At 45.6% G+C, this 16,655-nt stretch overlaps 1 protein-coding gene across 1 annotated transcript in view; it reads right to left on the bottom strand.

Annotated features, from left to right (window-relative positions):
* MYO1E (myosin IE) overlaps positions 1-16,347 on the bottom strand; it is a 189,682-nt gene extending 173,335 nt beyond the window's left edge. Inside the window, exon 1 of the mRNA XM_006210989.4 lies at positions 15,959-16,347. Within this exon, the coding sequence (XP_006211051.1) occupies positions 15,959-15,961 (3 nt within the window). The 5' untranslated portion in view covers positions 15,962-16,347. The remainder of the gene's footprint in view (positions 1-15,958) is intronic.
* Positions 16,348-16,655: the final 308 nt, after the last annotated feature.

The following is a 16,655-nucleotide window of genomic DNA, read 5'->3' as shown; positions in this document are numbered from 1 at the left end:
CATCCTAGGCGATGCCCATTCAGGTGACCTTGAATTTAAATCCCTCCTCTGACATTTTTCAGATGCATGACCTTTAGAAGGTCACCTCACTCATGCATTGTTTCCTCTTCTGTAAACCAAGAAAAACAATACCTACCTCAAAAGAGGTGCTGGGCAGCACAGAGGGGGTCCTCAGTATCTGTTCATTCCAACCACAGGCTCTCGTCTCCTTGACGGTGTGGGTAACTTTCACAGAAACATGCCTGCCCACCCTCCACAAATGCCAAGGCCTCCGGGGGAAGTACTGAGAAGGAAAAGCGCAGAACACCCTCAAACTACAGAAATCTTCATCATCTTATAATCCTGAGACAGGAGGGAAGGGGGCAGGGCACAACCATTAAAAGAACGACACAGCAATTGAGGACAGGACGGAAACTGGTTAGAACCTGACTAGGCCCAAGATGGTGGAAGATTCAACTCCCAGTAGACCCTGAACCTCCCTATACGCTCATCATAGTACGTGAGTGTAGTAAATGGCACCCCCACAGGTGCCATGACAGTTCTGAGTCTAACCATAAAAGGCCAAAAAGTGGGCGGCGGCCCAATTCCTGGGAGTGCCCGCCCCTTCCCCAAAACAGTTGGAATCATCCTCCCACCTGTTAGCGTATGAAATGACTCAGCCCATAAAAACTAACCATCCCCACACCTCGCTGCCTCTTTCTCCCTCTCGCCTTCTGAGACGGCCCACACTCTCTGGAGTGTGTATCTCCCTGAGTAAGTCCACCTCCACTCTACGATGGCTCGGCTCTTGAATTCTTTCCCATATGTGAAGCCAAGGACCCTCACTTGGCAGGGCGCACGCCCCAGGGACCTGCCTGAGACCTGAGACATGGCCATCCTCTTGTGCCCCATTTTCCAGCGACCATCCTGCATTACTACAAACATGTCCAAAAATAGCATTATCTTGTATCTGTCTGAGTGATTTATAATATTAAGATCTACTACACGATTTCCCAGCCCTGAAATTCCCAAACTCTAGCTTGAAGGGAAAGAAAGCATCTCTTTTCTAAGAGGAATAGATTTAGCCAACACCAGTCTATTTAAGGTTCTTCAACATTCACATTTCCCTTTCCCAAGTCAGATTATTCCACCCTGCATTGAAAATTACTCCCCTAATGCATTATAAAGCTATTTGATCTAAAACGTGTCATTTACCCCGAACTTGGGAAAATGCATTTACTTTATGAACCAGAATAGTTTTATACTAGGAATTCTTTGTCATAGGTGAGGAGGCAAACCTCCCCGTTTCTACATTTTGAAAAGCAAACCACAGCTCTGTAAATGCATAGCTTTGCCAGGCTAAGCATCAACATTCTCTTGCATGCATTAACCTTTTAACCCCCCAAACTAAAGTATGGGAGCCAAGTGAACAAAATCACATAAACATCAGCCTCCAAAATAATCTTCATTTGTTGTACACATAGAGTGTATGTAATTTTTAAAAAATCCTCTCCCTTTCTCTCACTTTCTCCATCCCACACCCAGAAAAACTCCTATTTAGAGAAAGCCACACCTATCACTGAAGACTGACCAGCCTTTCAAAAAAACGTTAAGAGCAAACATTAAGAGCCATTCAAAACCAAAGGAAATGCCACGGCACTCCTGAAAGAAGTTCTAACTCTCTCTTCATGCAAACGAAGCGACTGGAATTTGTGAGCAGCAAAATAAACAAAACAATTAAGCCATTAGCATGTCTCCTTGGAGACCATCTGGCCTTTGGAGGCGCGCAAATCCAGAGCCCACTCTGAAAGGTGAGTGGCGAGTCTGCTTAACGAGAAACAAAAGCATTAAATTCTCCTCCTGAAACCAAGACAGATAAAAGTGTTGTCAGGAAATACTACACTCTGAAGGCCCACATAGCTGAATAAGCAGAGCCTTCTTATCCTGTCTGTTAATCTGGCAGTGATCGTTAATATCACCAAAACCAGTCCAACCACTCCCCTGAACCAGCGGAGAAAAGTCCTAAATAGAGGTCACAGGTCACTCCCGATTTGGAAAGGTTCCCTCTGGAGCTGGGAACTTTACATCAGGAAGGGTCCTGGTGAATTCCGTTCCATTTCTGCACCACCCCTGAGGGGACAAGTTGGGACTGGTTGTGTGGCCTTCTGCAATCACCTCGCCTCCCCTGGTCTCAGTTGAAGAAGGTTGGAATAAAGGGAGAGTGCGACCTAGAAACCATTCCAGCTCCCTGCTCAGTCTCTGGCTTCTGCAGGAGCCCAGCTGAATTTGTTAATATCCTGTTGTATTACAAGAAGAGGCGAAAGGAAGCCCAACTGAGTTTATCTGGGGGGTATTTTTATCTCTGGAAAGCACTTCCAGTTTGCAATCTGTTATTAGCTGGTCTACCGTGACTCCCCGGTTCTCATTAATCACTCGTTACTGGCGGCTGGGTTGCTACCACCTTGCTGCCCTGGAAAGGTTTCGGTACTTCGTGCACTTGCGGTCAAGTGGGGACAGCTGGTTCAATTCAACAAACTCGCTGATTCTACCCCGTGCCAGACGTCATGGCAGCTGATGGAAAGACAAAACTCAGCATGACACAGTGTCCCCTTAAGGAGTTTACAGCCCAGCAGGACAGAACAATAAACATTTCATGAAATAATATCACTCGGAAACCTCCCATTGGCAGGAGGGCCCCAACTTGCCTTGTGTGTTGTCTCAACCCTGCCGTTCCTGGTCTGCAAGCCACTTAAAACTCCTCCCTCAAAATGTTCTCACTGCTGATCATTTATCTTCCCAGACCCCATGAGTTACCTGGACGTCTCCCTTTCCCCCTCACCTCACCTTGGGGGCCAGTTCCACACTCTGAGACCTCAGACCACCTCACCTATCCACCTGGAGCTGTCTGGAAAACATGCCCTCCAAAAACCTCAAACTGCCAATTGGCATATTTTGTTAGCGATTACTTCTAGTACAAAGACTTCACGGGGACGGTTTGAATTTACCAGGATTCGGATGCCCTGTGGATTTCTAAACATCTGAATTCAACCTGTCCTCCAAAACCACATGCAATAAAAAAGCAGACTGTCTGCTTCAAAATCCCGTTTCAAATTCATTCAACCCTTTCTCCCAGCTATTATCTCTGCCTATGCCTTAAACATCCACGCTTGTGAAAATCACTGGTAACCTACACAATGGATTCCGTTTTCTGGGAGAACTATTTCCACAGACTCAGAAACAGTTGCAGGGGAAGGCTGTCTGCCCTGGTTTCAACATTATAGCTGGCTGACGAGTGAAGACAGACAAGACAACGGGCAGAATGCCTCTCCCGCCTTCTGTGAAGCAGCCGCTCAGTTTTCAGGTGCCCTTTTCAGCATCCCTATGCTTCTCCCCCTTCCTGTCCTCACCGTTCCATCTCTCCAAAGGGCACGCTGAATGAAGTGAGGAGTGACACCTCCATCAGACACCTCCAGCATTCCCACTAGAATCAAAGCTCCAGTGACAATTGAATCACAGGGTGCTTTCATGGATTCACTCCTCCCGTTTCATTCCATTAGCTGAGCGACCAAGAGCCTCGGAAACTGGAGCGCATTTGAAGAGTGCCTCACTGTGTTCGCAGCTCTGCACTCTACTTTTTGTCCCTCAAGATAAAGACCTGGGGAGCAGGTTTACCGAGTGTCTAACTCACACACAGCAGAAGGAAATGCAAGCTTTTTCCCTCCAATACTAGGTTTTAGAAAAGTACTGTACAGACCTAGTATGGCAAGTCACAGAATGGGGGTGACACCCAAAGATGAACAAGAAGGGACAATTAAAAATAATACAAATAATAATAAACAGAGGGACGATAAAAGGCCCACAAGCAATCATGAGATCTTTGCAGATAAAGAGCTCTGGGATTTTGACGATAACTTCCAACCATGAAATTTAAGAAGGTGGAAGTGGGGCTGATCTAAATGGAGAATTAGACCACGGGGATGGGGAAGGGGAAGAAATTGATGGCTGCCAGACACCAGCCAATGGTGAGACTATCCAAGCCTGCAAGGGGCCAAGCAAGTAGCTGAACTTGGCCAGGTGACCTAGGTGAGAGAAGAGGCAAAGAGGCAGGAGGAAGCCACGCTGCACGGGGGAAATCCACGGGCCTTGGCAGGTGGTGGAATCTTGCGATTCTGTACATCGCATATTGAGGGCATATAAAATACACCTGTGCCAGCTGACACTTACATACAACTGCCACAAACACTGAAGACTGATTCACAGCCCCCTAAAAGGTGACAGTGCCTTGTTGTCTCTGTACAGCAGACAACGCTTGAGTCCCCACTGGCCACAGAGGTGCCAAGCAGGGCTCCTGGGAGAAGGAGGGTCCCAAGGGGGGAGGAGAGCGCCCCTCTTCTTTTGGCAGCCTTAATTACGTGTGCTCATGTGTAAGCAGGTGCAAACTATGTATTTCCTGCCTACAAGAGTCTAGAAGGGCAAGAGCTTTGTGGGGAAGGACAGGAATGCGAGATAGATGGAGAATGTAGCTGGGGCTTGGGGGCAGGAGTGAGAAAGAGCTAGAAGGAAGAGGCTATGAAAATTCCAATTTTTTTCCTACACCCCAAGCCCTTGTCCTATAGAATAGAAACAGAGCACAGAGCTCTGTCCCAAAGTACAGTCATTTCCTTCTTATTACGTGTCCTCAAGTAATAAATGTTAATTTTATAATGAAAGAACAATGAAGCCCCACCAGGGAAATAAGGAGCTTTCAACTATTTACATAAAAGTCAAAACATTATGCCCTTGATTTATATTTGAAGTCTGTATGGGACGTATTTCTCTTCGTGATCACAGGAGAATATGAAAAGCTAATCAATACAAGACCAGTGCTTTATAACTATTCTGAAAAATCAAGTTAATCGTCAGTCAATAACACATACCATTGCCACATGGTAACTTATAGTGGTTTAATGTCTCTGGGAATCTTACAAAGAATTATTTTAACTCAGTATTTTCAACTTCCCTTCTCTCTAAAGATTTATTATATTTGCTTTTCAAACATTTCCAGTAAAAGGAGGTTTTAGACCAAGGTCCCTGGACAAGAGACTCGTAGTCTAAGGCCACATCTTCTATTAACTTGGTGAGTGACCTTGGTCAGGCTACTTAAATTCTCTAAACTTTAGAGAGTCATTTGGGGAGGCCATGCACCAGTTTAGGGACTTAGGGTTCTTCTTCCCGGGGAAAAATGGACACAAGGAGACAGGCACAAACTTCAGCATACAATTTCAAAGCACCACCGCCCTCCCCGACCCCACTCTCTGCCTCCAAGAAGGCTCTAGGACATTTCTCATCTTGACATTCTGTTTAAAGGTAACTGAGCGTTGAAAGAGACAAGCATTATTTGCATAGCCATCACCATGATACAGGTGTGTATGAGAAGGAATGAATAGACGAATAAGCATGAACTAGCTCTCTGCAAATCACACCTAAAGGTCGTGCCTGAGTAGAGCTAGGATTATAGGGTGGGGGCCACCCCCCTGCTCTGCACACCAAAACTGTGGATGCCGAGATATCACTGCCAGATGCTCCTGCGGATGAGATCAGGCCAAACTTTAAGGAGTCCCCCCAGTGCCTGGAGATGTCTACCATATTCTGTAAAACTAAGAGTCAAAGAGAAGCTACTTACTTTGGTTCTGTGCACCAAAGGGGTTCTATACACCAAGGGGGTACACCCCTCCTTCCAGCCCAAGGAATAGGTAGTATCAAGAGCTGAGAGCTGAGGTTTTTGCATTATTTAAATTTCAATGTAACACAAGAGGTAGTTAGGATGAAATGATATGAGACGTAGGATTTGCTTCAAAATAAACCAAGGGAAGGTGAGAATAGAGAAAAATAAGACTGGAAAAATTACATGCCAAAAAATTAAGACAACCTAGGAGAAACACATGAATTCCTATAAACATACAATCTACCATGGCTGAATCAAGGAAAAATAGAAAATTTGAACAGGCCAATTACTAGTAAGGAGACTAAATCAGTAATCCAAAAACTCCCCACAAAGAAAAGTCCAAGACCAGATGGCTTTACCGGTGAATTCTACCAAACGTTTAAGGAAGAATTAATACCAATCCTCTCAAATACTTCTCAAAAATAGAAAAGGGAGGAACACTTCCAAACTCATTTTACAAGGCCAGCATTACCCTAATACCAAAACCAGACAAGAACACAACAAGGAAATTATAGTGCAATATCCCTGATGAACATAGATGCAAAAACCCTCAACAAAATGCTAGCAAACCGAGTTCAATAATACAGTAAAAGGATCATACACCGCGAGCAAGTGGGATTTATTCCAGGGATGCATGAATAGCTCGACATCTGCACATCAATCAATGTGATGCATCACATTAGCAAAACAGAGGAAATAAGATTGGCTGTGAGCTGTCAGTCGTTGAAGTTGGGGGATGAATTTTCTCCCTATTTGCGCAGTTTAAATTTTTCCATTTAAAAAGAGAAAAGGTGAGGGGGTAGAGTCTAGCTCAGTGGTACAGTGCATGCCTAGCATGCACAAGGTCCTGGGTTCAATCCCCAGTACCTCCATTAAAATAAATATTAAAAAGGTAAATAAACCTAATTCTCCTCCACCCTCAGAAAGAAAAAAAAAGTTTAAAAAGAGAAGGTGAAAGGGAAACTCAAAGAGAAAGATCCATATGTTAATGGATTTTTTTTTTCTTGAGACCTGTGCACAAAACTTAAGTTAGCCCTACTCGATTCCGCAAAAAGGAAAGTCTGTGGCTCACAGAAAATGGAGGTGACACCAATGTGGGTTATTCTGGGAATCATCAGGCAGTACAAAAGACATGACTTTAATCCAAGACAAAAAAGTATTTTGGAGTGTGTGAAGGACGTCTTTCGGAGCCGGCCGACAAGGCAGTGAACAGTATTGTCCTCACCTGTTCCAAACAGTGCTGCTCCACCCTTCTGTCCAGCAGGCCATCCAGCCAGGTCTGGTTTGGCATGATTCACTGCTCTCTAAGCTTGGACTTAATTATGAAATGCTTATTTTGACAAAGCTCCCTTTACCAGAAGGAAAAAGGAAAAAAAAAAAAGATTTTTCCTTCTTGTTGCTAGCTTCTGCTTTTACTTTTCTTCCCCAGCAAAAACAGCAATTTTAAAATCATACTGAGGCTCCATAATACAAAAGAACTACAATTTTAATTCCTCATGCTATGGGAAAACAGCAGCGGACGTATGAGGAGCAATGGGGGCTTCTGAACACACAGTTCATAGGAGCAGCCGGGAAAACGGGACTTGCCACTGAATCTATTCCAGCCCCAATGTATTCACCCAGTTGAGGCAAGCTGAAAGAAAAGGCTGAGGGTGGGAACTGTACCTTCTAAGTTCGAAGGTATCTTCTCCCATGCTAACCCTGAGGGTGGCCATGTGACTTGATTTGGCCAGGGGGACGTCAAGCATGATGTAAGCAGAGGTTTAAAAAATGCTTGTGCATGGATGGTAGCTTGCTTTCTCTTTTGCTGTTCTTGTGACCACTGCTTTGTAAACAAGCCAGGACTAGCCTATTGTGAAAGAGACACATGGCCAAGTCATCTCCACTGCCCCAACTGAAACGGGGCCGACTACCAGACATGTGAGCCATCTCAGCTCATCCATCCCCAGCCACGGCACCAGCTGCCCACAGGGATCAGCTGAGCCAGTCCAGCCAAGAACTCCCCCAGCCAATGCACGAAATCACGAAAAATAATAAATCTTTACTATTTAAACCACCGAGTTCTGGGGCAGTTAATTACTCCACAACTTAACAGACACAACAAGGTAAGAAACGGTGAGAAAGAGATGCTTAAGAGGTTCTGAACATCCTGAGACATAATCCCTAATGGAATTTTACATAGCCTTCAATGGAGACTTACTATCGATTTGATTCTATGTCAGCTGTCGCTAAAATAACCTGACATAGACCCAAAATTGACCTTACTCTCTAAGATTCACCTCAAGACAATGTTTGCTACAACTCTGGGAATGATTCTGTATGGACTTTGGAGGTCTGTGAACTGCCTAAAATTAAATGAACAATTGTGTTCATGTATTTTTTTCTTAATTGCAAGAAGATATTAAAACTATGGACAATAACAGAAATATTTATGTCCACACTGCCCAGAATGAATGATACTCTTTTATCCTGTTTGCTTTGGATTTTAATGCATAAAGCAAATAAAACATTCCTAATAGAGTTAAAGGTAGTCCACTGATCTCAGTTCTCTCTTTTCCTCCTTCCCCCTTCAGCAGCTTGAATCTGTGATCTTTCTAGCCCATCAATTTGTATTTTTAAAAGAATATATACATAAATAAATACATATATGAATATATATCCTCAAACAATAGAGATAGCCTTGTTCTATGTTTTGAAATTTTTCTTAAATGACTTTACATGGATCTCTCTACAACTTGCTTCTAAACCAAACACGACCTTTGTAAGATATAGCCTTACTGATTCCCTGTTATCAACAAGTCACATGTGTTCATGCATTTATCTACTAACGGATATTTAGATTGTTCCTTTTTGTCTGGTTCGGGTTTTCTTTGTTGTTACAAACACTGTCAGGAAGCACGTCAATAGTTTCCAACATAGTTTCAGAGGGCCTCGGGACACCGCCAAATATTAAGAATCTCAGACAATCTGAGGAAGAATTCTGCAGATCTATTTCTGCATCAGAGCATCCCCAAGTCTTGGAGGTGCCATCTTAATTCATACTCCAAAATAGTTTCCAAGATGTTTCTACATTCAAATCGAAAATGTCCTGTAACAAAGGTCCATATTTAATTGGGACACTAAAAACAACCCTAATTTTTTTGTTGTTGAAAATTCTTTAGAATCAGACAACAATACTGTCCAAATCATTCTGTTAGCAAGTAATGTTATGCTCAATTGATGTCAACATCAAATGCTGGTCACACCAATTAAATTGCTAAGAGACTAATGATATGCTATCTTAATTTTTCTGTTTGTTTTCTGTCATGTGCTTAAGGACTCAAGGGCTGAGTTTCTCATGGTTATCTTGTTTCCCTTATTTTTTATTTTTTAAACTGAAATCAGAGAGCTTTGTAGCATGACTTTTACTTCTATGCTTGATTGCAGTGTGATATCATCTAGTCCCAAATGTGATATGCAAAACTCCTAAGACAAGTAAGTTAAGGCTCAGACTTTAAAACAGACTTCAAACAAACAAACAAAAAACCCTTGTTTTCCCTCAGGAGTATGTGAAGTGATGGACGTGTTACGTGCTATACAGAAACCTAGAGCCAGAAATTTCAAATTCAGAAACAGTGTATTCCATTGCTTCTGAAAGAGCACAAAGTTAGCAGACTGGGTTCCTCACATAACGTTGAGTGGCCCTGAACAAGTCTCTTTCCCTCACTACAGTGCAGTCTTCTTACCTGTAGAATGGCAAAACAAACCATCACTGGTTGCAAGAATGAAATGAAATCAGCCATATGAAAGTCCTTCGTTATCATTTCTCCCCGAGACTGTGAGCACCTCATAAGCAGAGGTGGTGCTTAGTTCATCTCTGACTTCCTGGCAGTCGCCACTGCACCTGGTTAAGAATGCCCGCGTCCCAGGCATGTATGCCAAGCTCCTTTGCAGCTCCTGTGTCTTCTCCACTTCGGGGTTCAAAGCTCCTGGTCTCCAACCCCTTGGGTTCTTTGACAGGGACATTCCTATCTGCCGAGTTAGAGTCAGAGGCCTGAGCACTGACTGCTGTCACACATTTGAGTGTCAGCACCGTCAGCTACAGGGAACACCCACTGAACCCACCTCAGGTCAGGACCTGGGAGTGTGGGGTGTGCCCCCAAGCCCGCCGGTCCCTCTTCGGACTCAGTACCAAAGAGGGCGCTCCACATCTCAGGGGGACGGAAGGCTGAGCAGCCCAACACTGAGCAAGGCCATTCCAGGGGGTGCAGGGAGGGACACTCCCTGGTGCATCTGGAGGAAAGGTCTCCGTGTCGCTATGATGCAATCATGCTACACGGGGTTATCACACCACCACCAAAACGCGAAGATAACCGTGCTTCCCAAGGAAAAGAACTTAGAAACCAACTGGGGAAAAACAGAACACACACGGTGTATTTGTCTCCTAATTACAACTACATAACCACCACGTGAGTTTGGATAGTCTGTAAAAGAAGCCAAAGGCATGAAAATAATTACCGTGAGGGATATGCTGGGTGAATGGGCCTCAGTTTTTTTCTTATAATCTTTTAAAGTTGATACAGTAATGAATCAAAAATAAGTAACAATCTTCCATCTCCAAGCAGGCTTTTTTGAAGGGTCCCAGAAAGAAAACTACCTGGTCACACCAGATTCTAACCCACTGCTGTAGTTTGGAGGGGAAAGAATCCCTTATCAAACAGGATCAGAAAATCTGGATTCTGGCACCAGATCACCCAAAACCTTGCTCTGAGACTTTGCAAGTCATTTGCTCCTTCTAGACCTTTCTGTGAAGCCAAGCAAAAGGACTTAGGATAGACTCTTTTTTTTATTTTATTTTTAATTATTTTAACATTTTTTATTGAGCTATAGTCATTTTATAATGTTGTGTCAAATTCCAGTGTAGAGCACAATTTTTCAATTATACATGAACATACCTATATTCATTGTCACATTTTTTTTCCCCACTATGAGCTACCACAAGATCTTGTATATATTTCCCTGTGCTATACTGGAGAGACTCCTAAACCCTATTCTGGGCGTTCTATAATGCAGTATATGTCTTATGTTCCACAATGCAGCATATGATTGTAAAGGTCTATGAATGAATTTTCAACAAACATATCACAGATCAAAATACTTAAGAAAGTGTGGCCCCCTAAGAGCGGTTCTTATAGTACTGATTCCCGGGAAGAACCACCTCCTTTTTAGCCCCCAGAACCTATCTGACATCTTCAGTAGGACCAATTTTTTTTCTCCTTGGAGGCAGAATGTAACATCCGGAAACAGCTGGAGGAGCCTGGTGCAAAGTCTGGTGAGTAAGATGGGACGATCAGGCTGGACACTAACATTTTAGGTCATAAAGGAAGTAAAAACATTTTCTTGAATGACCATTTGGAAGTGCTCTGAACATCGTTAATGGCAGTGTTCCCATGGTGACAACTCAGAAGGGAAGGCTGACTTCATTTGGATGTACAGGGTAAGGTCCATGGCTTATTAAAGCCAATATCCCCAAGTTCAGGGACGAGTCATAAGTTCTCCTTCTCTCAAGTATGGCTGTCATCAAGACATGTAAAAAAAAATGCATCACAATGCTCCCAAACCCATCATCTCTGCCAAAATAAATTCTGAAGTTGAAATTCAAAATGCAATTAACAAATTACCATTATTACAGAATGTGCTTCTAAAGCCAAGCTGTTTATTTTTAATACCTCTGGCATTTAACCTTTAACTCCTTGTTTGTTCTGTAAACATTGAGTCCCAGCAAGGTAAAAAAAAATGGAAATATGAAAAACTCACCATGGAGAAACTCATTTTAATCACATACTGATAAAAATACAAGTTGCTGCCTCTTTGCAAAAAAAAAGCAAAAAAAAAGCAGATGACACACTTGGAAAATCATGACTGTACATAATTTCTATATATCCAATAATGAAGCTCTACATTTGTATAGAGGTATCAAAATATTTCTGCTGATGAAAAGAGCTTTCACACGTTCTCACCAAATAAGGAGATCCAGCCCCCTCATCAGGAAATGCGAAGTACTCTCTTATTTAGTCTCTCACAAGCTCATGACATTGTCAGGAGCAAAATGTTGCATTCCAAGTCATATTTATCAAAAAGTTCATTATCTAGCCCCAAGGAGAACCCCTGAAACAGACGTCAGATTCATACGATGCAACTGGGAAAGTGGTAATAAAAGAGGTCCATCGTGTAATACGGTGGGCGAGGGCACGGGGTTTGTGGGAGGCAGGGGGAGTACATTTCCACTGGAGGGAGTTCAAGGGTTAAGAAAAAGTTCAATTTACAGCCTGGCCACTCACAGAACTACCTACACAGGTGTTTCACTAGCTCCAAGTGGTTGCAGCTGGACAAAGATTGCCCCTGTTTACTAGTTTTGAGAGTCCAAGGGCTGAAAACACCAGGCAACTCCTTCTCTGAAGGGAAACGCAGTGGAAAGGCGTGGATGCGTCAATAAAAATCTAATGTCATTACTGGGTATGTGGCTCAAGTGTAGACATTCCAACCGGTGAGTGAATGCAGGAAAACACTGTGGTTCATGGGACACCACTTTTGAGATTCACAGCAGAGTGGCTGCAAACTGCTGAGCTGCTTGGCATCTCAGCGATGATCAAAACACTTAAAAATTGGCAGGTCTGGCCTAAAAATTGAGATTTCCAGCTTCTCTTGAGAAAGCAGACAATGTAGTAATATGGTACCCACAGCCTAGGGTCAAGGAAGGAACAGTGCCTTTTCAGATGGGCATCTGTTCTGTCTTGACTCTCCAGAGGCCAGCCTCACCCCATCAAAAACTGCACCCTGGCCTCTGGGGACATGTGAGTTTGCAACCACTGATTAAGCTGAAATCCCCAGGAAAACTGAGGAGGAAGTGGCTTTCAGCTTCTGTAATTGTCTGCATCCTCCGCTTCTCCATCCTCTCCATTCCCCGCCCCACCCAGCCTCCCTCCTTGCACCGGGCTGTCAAAAGTTTCCCAGTAGATGGGCCCACCCACACTGGCCCCTAGACAAGGTCCTGGACTCCACTCTTTTCCCTAACCCCTCTGTCTCCATCAAAACTTTTCTGGACCTCTCATCCCATTCCTTTCTGTTTTGGTTTTGCGTTGGGTTGTTTTGGCCAGGAGACTGCTAGAAATCTGATAAACTCATCAGTGAGGATGGACTAGGGTACCTTCCCAGACAACATGTCTGAAATGGATTCCACAGATTTTCTAAATATATGCCGTGCCGTCACCCGAAAGAACTTAACCTACACCTTGTCACCAGCTAGCCATCAGATTTCTAAGTTAGCACATCTAGTCCTGTGTATTTCTATGTGTAATATCTGCAGTTTACACACAAGTAACATGGCCATAAGAAGGAAACATAACTTGAATGTATTCTGAGGCGGTGGCCAATTCAGATTCACTCAGATATGTCTGCACATCTAAGTCACAAATGCCTTATGAATCATAATTTCTAGCTCCAAAGTACAAGGCAGAACTACACACATGGGTTTCAGTCCATTAGACAGTACAAACTGCTCATGGCCACAAAAGCAGAACTTCTTTTGTGGATGATGATAAAGCCAGATTCTACAAAGGAAATCTTAGTTCGGTATTACTATTAGTTAAAGTCAAAGGAGATGGTTGTCCCCTTCTAACCAATGTACAATAAATTATAAAGACATGCAGAGATTTTGGGGTTTTTTTCCCAGTTCTTCAAATCTCCTAAGAAAAAAAGAAACAAATTGCTACTGCCTGATAGTGTTCTTGGTTTTCCAAAGATGAAAAGTGTCCCAAAGTGTTTTCAAGAGGACAATATGAGGTGAACTGTAAGCATGAGTGAGAAAATGGCAATCTTCCTTATGAATCACAATTGAGTGAGTCTTGGTAGGGCCTTAGGTACAGGTGGAGAGCCCTCCTAATGTGCAATCAAATTTCCTAAGATCTCTCTCTCTCTCACTCACATACACACCCAGAAAGAGAGAGAAACCCACAGTATAGGTGCCAAGAGCCTGATGAATTATATTCTTCATGCTAACACTCAACCACACCCACTGGAGGCAGTGCCCTTCTCTTCCTGTTCCAAGCAGCTGAAGGATGCAGCTGGGCAGACTCAGACAGACATGAAACACAAAGTGACGCCTCGTTTGGCTTGAAAGGGGTCTTCTATAGGTAGTAAATCCTATAACTGAGGATTCTGACGATTTAAGGTGCCAATGCTCTGTTCTAAGGCAACTTCATGTATCTACCACACAGACTTCATTTCTCAGAAATGCTTCACTTAGTTTTTGCCAAATTACTCTAGATTCAGTAGATGGAGAGGGGCTATCTCCTATTTCAGGACAGCGAGGTCAGGGAATCGTGGCCCCAGCAACCATACCTGATGTACTGATAGTCTCTGGGCAGCCCACAATATGGCCATCTGTGCTGCTGGCAGGGAACCCATCAACAGGTAAGTCACACCCTGTCCTTCCACAGACATCCTGCACACTCTGAAAACAACTCTCTTCCTTAGAACATGCCTCTCCTGCACCCACTTCACCAACTACCACTTCAACAGCACTGGCCCGAGTTGAGCGTCCAGTTTCCGAAGTCTCCAGAAAACGCATCTTACATTACTTTTTAGTCTGTCCAAGCATGAAAAATGAGTCAACTAAAGGAAAGTTAATTTTCTCAAGGTATCACTCAAGCATTTAAATTCAGGAGGATTCTTTCAGCTCTTCACATAAAACATTGATTTTTTTTTTTAAGAAATATTGAACCATGGAAAATACTAACGGCAATTCTAAAGTACTCAGACTCACATTGCTTACGTTCAAGCAGCCAATTAGGCAGTGGCCCAATTAAACAGCTCCACTCAAACACACAGTGTAAGTAAGTGGTTCTTTACGGGGGCTCCAAAAATAAGGTGGGGTGTTGTGACTTCTTATAGCCTAAAACTGAAAGGGAAAATTTACTTGCAGATAAAGTGTCCTCTTAGGTAGAGGCAAAGGTGACAATTTTAGACCACGTGAAAAGAAAAAAAGCTTTGATCAAGAGTGCCCTTTTAAAGGTGTTTGTTTGTATGGTTGGTTGGGGTTTTTTTTTTATCATTCTTTCGCGTAAACACAGCGCTAGGTCAAGGGCTGCTTTTGAGCTTCGCGTGTAGGATGCGATGGGCCTTCGCTACGTTTCCCTCAGGCTGGTCCTGCGGGATTTGAGATTTTTAAATTCGTGCTGCACTGGTCACCACTTTTACAGCCACTAAAAAACAACAAAAACAATCCAGAAGAGGACCAGTTCATCCACCTAAACCGGATTATCTGAAAAGAAGCAAGTGTGGAAACTATGAAGCCTTGCAGCAGAACTTTTTCCCCCCTCTGATGGACTGCCAATCTCTTCAAAACAGTCCTTGCTTTTGTGCTTCGTCAAGAGAAGTGCACCACCCCAAAGCCCAAGGGATGCGGCTAAGGTTATTGGGGGCGGGGAGGACGGGGTAGAGGAAAAGTCAGAGGCGAGTTGGAGAAAGAGCCAGCCACTGGCAGAGATTCCCAAAGTGCCACAGGAACAAGAACGAAAAACTCGACTTCCTCCCGTGCGAACGGTTCGCTGTACGCCCGAAAAGTGCCAGCCCCCTCGCGCCTGGGAAAGGGCGGGGAGCGGGGGTGGGGGGTATGTTTACTCGACCTCTTAGGCGCAGAGACCCTCCGCGCCGGCGCCCCGCGGAGCCCAGGCCGGCGTGGCCCCCCGCGGCCCCGCCGCTCCGCGGCTCGCAACCGCGCGCCCGCCGCCAGGTGCTCGCCCTACCTGGCGCCCCGCTGCCTTCGTGCGGCCGCGCCGCCCCTGCCGGGAGTGCGGGTGCCAGCGGGACAGCTGCGGCGCTGCCGGGGGAGGAGCGGGGTCCGCCGCGCGGGGAGCGCGCGCACGGAGGGGCGCGGGCGGCTGCCCCCACCTCCCCAGCGGGAAGAAAGCGGGCGCCTCCCGGGGCCGTGCCCCTGAACGCGCACCTCCCCGCGCGCCGGCTTCCGACAGCTGGCAGCCATGGCCACCCGGCCACGAAAAGTTTCGGGACGCCCAGAGCGACTCCAAAGAAAGTTTTCCTTGGCCCCTCGCCTCCTCTGCCCCAGCCCCGGTGGCAGGGAAGCGGCAGGAAATCAGGGTTCGCGACGTGCCGACTCTCGCGTCCACCTTCTCCACCCCTGGCCTCGGCAGCGCGCCCAAGGTGGGTGCCCCGCGCCCGGGCTTCCCGCCCCATCCCGGGGTCAAGCGCCCCGGGACGTCGGCGCAGCCAGCTCACCATGGTGACTCGCGCCGCGGTCGCGCCTCCTCCGGGTCCGGCTGCCGGGGAGCTGAGCTGGAACGCAGTCTCCTGGGCGAACTTCAAAAGTTGGTTCCCTTCGCCAAAAACAGGCTCTCGACACCCAAGCACTCACAGGAACCAATGGGAACCTTGGGGGTACTCCATCCAGGAGGGATCCGCGGCGTTAGGTGAGGGCGAGAAGGAAGCGACCTAGCAGACCGGGCACATGCTGCCGAGGGCAGGGGTCCACCGGGACCGGGCGCTCGCCGCCCGCCGCCCGCCGCCCGCCGATGTGAGTCCGCAGCTCTCCGCGCGTCAGACTAGCCGCCCTGCCTCGCTCCTTTTTCTTCGGCCACTTACTCCGTACTCCTCTGGCTGAGCCTCGGCTCGGGCTGGGCAATCTGTCCATAAATGGAGAATTCAGCTCAGGCCTGACCAATCAGAGTTTGTTTTCATAGCGTCACTCCTCGGGGAAACCGCAGTAGCCAACAGGCTTGGAGCTGTCGGAGTCTCCAAAGCCCTCTGGATCCTGTAGTCCTCCTGCTCGCCAGCCTCGCCAGAGCGCGGCTGCCCCAGCTCGCTCCCGGTGGCGAGACCTGACCTGCTAGGTAGAAAGCCGCTCTGTGAAAGAGAGGTAAACTTCTAAACGTTTTTTTTCCCCCTTTAAACGCGAGAGTTAAGAGTAACTGTAGCT

The sequence above is a fragment of the Vicugna pacos genome, chromosome 6 (genome assembly GCF_048564905.1).
Source record: "Vicugna pacos chromosome 6, VicPac4, whole genome shotgun sequence".
Taxonomy (NCBI): Eukaryota; Metazoa; Chordata; class Mammalia; order Artiodactyla; family Camelidae; genus Vicugna; species Vicugna pacos.
This window is presented reverse-complemented; position numbering and strand designations above follow the sequence as displayed.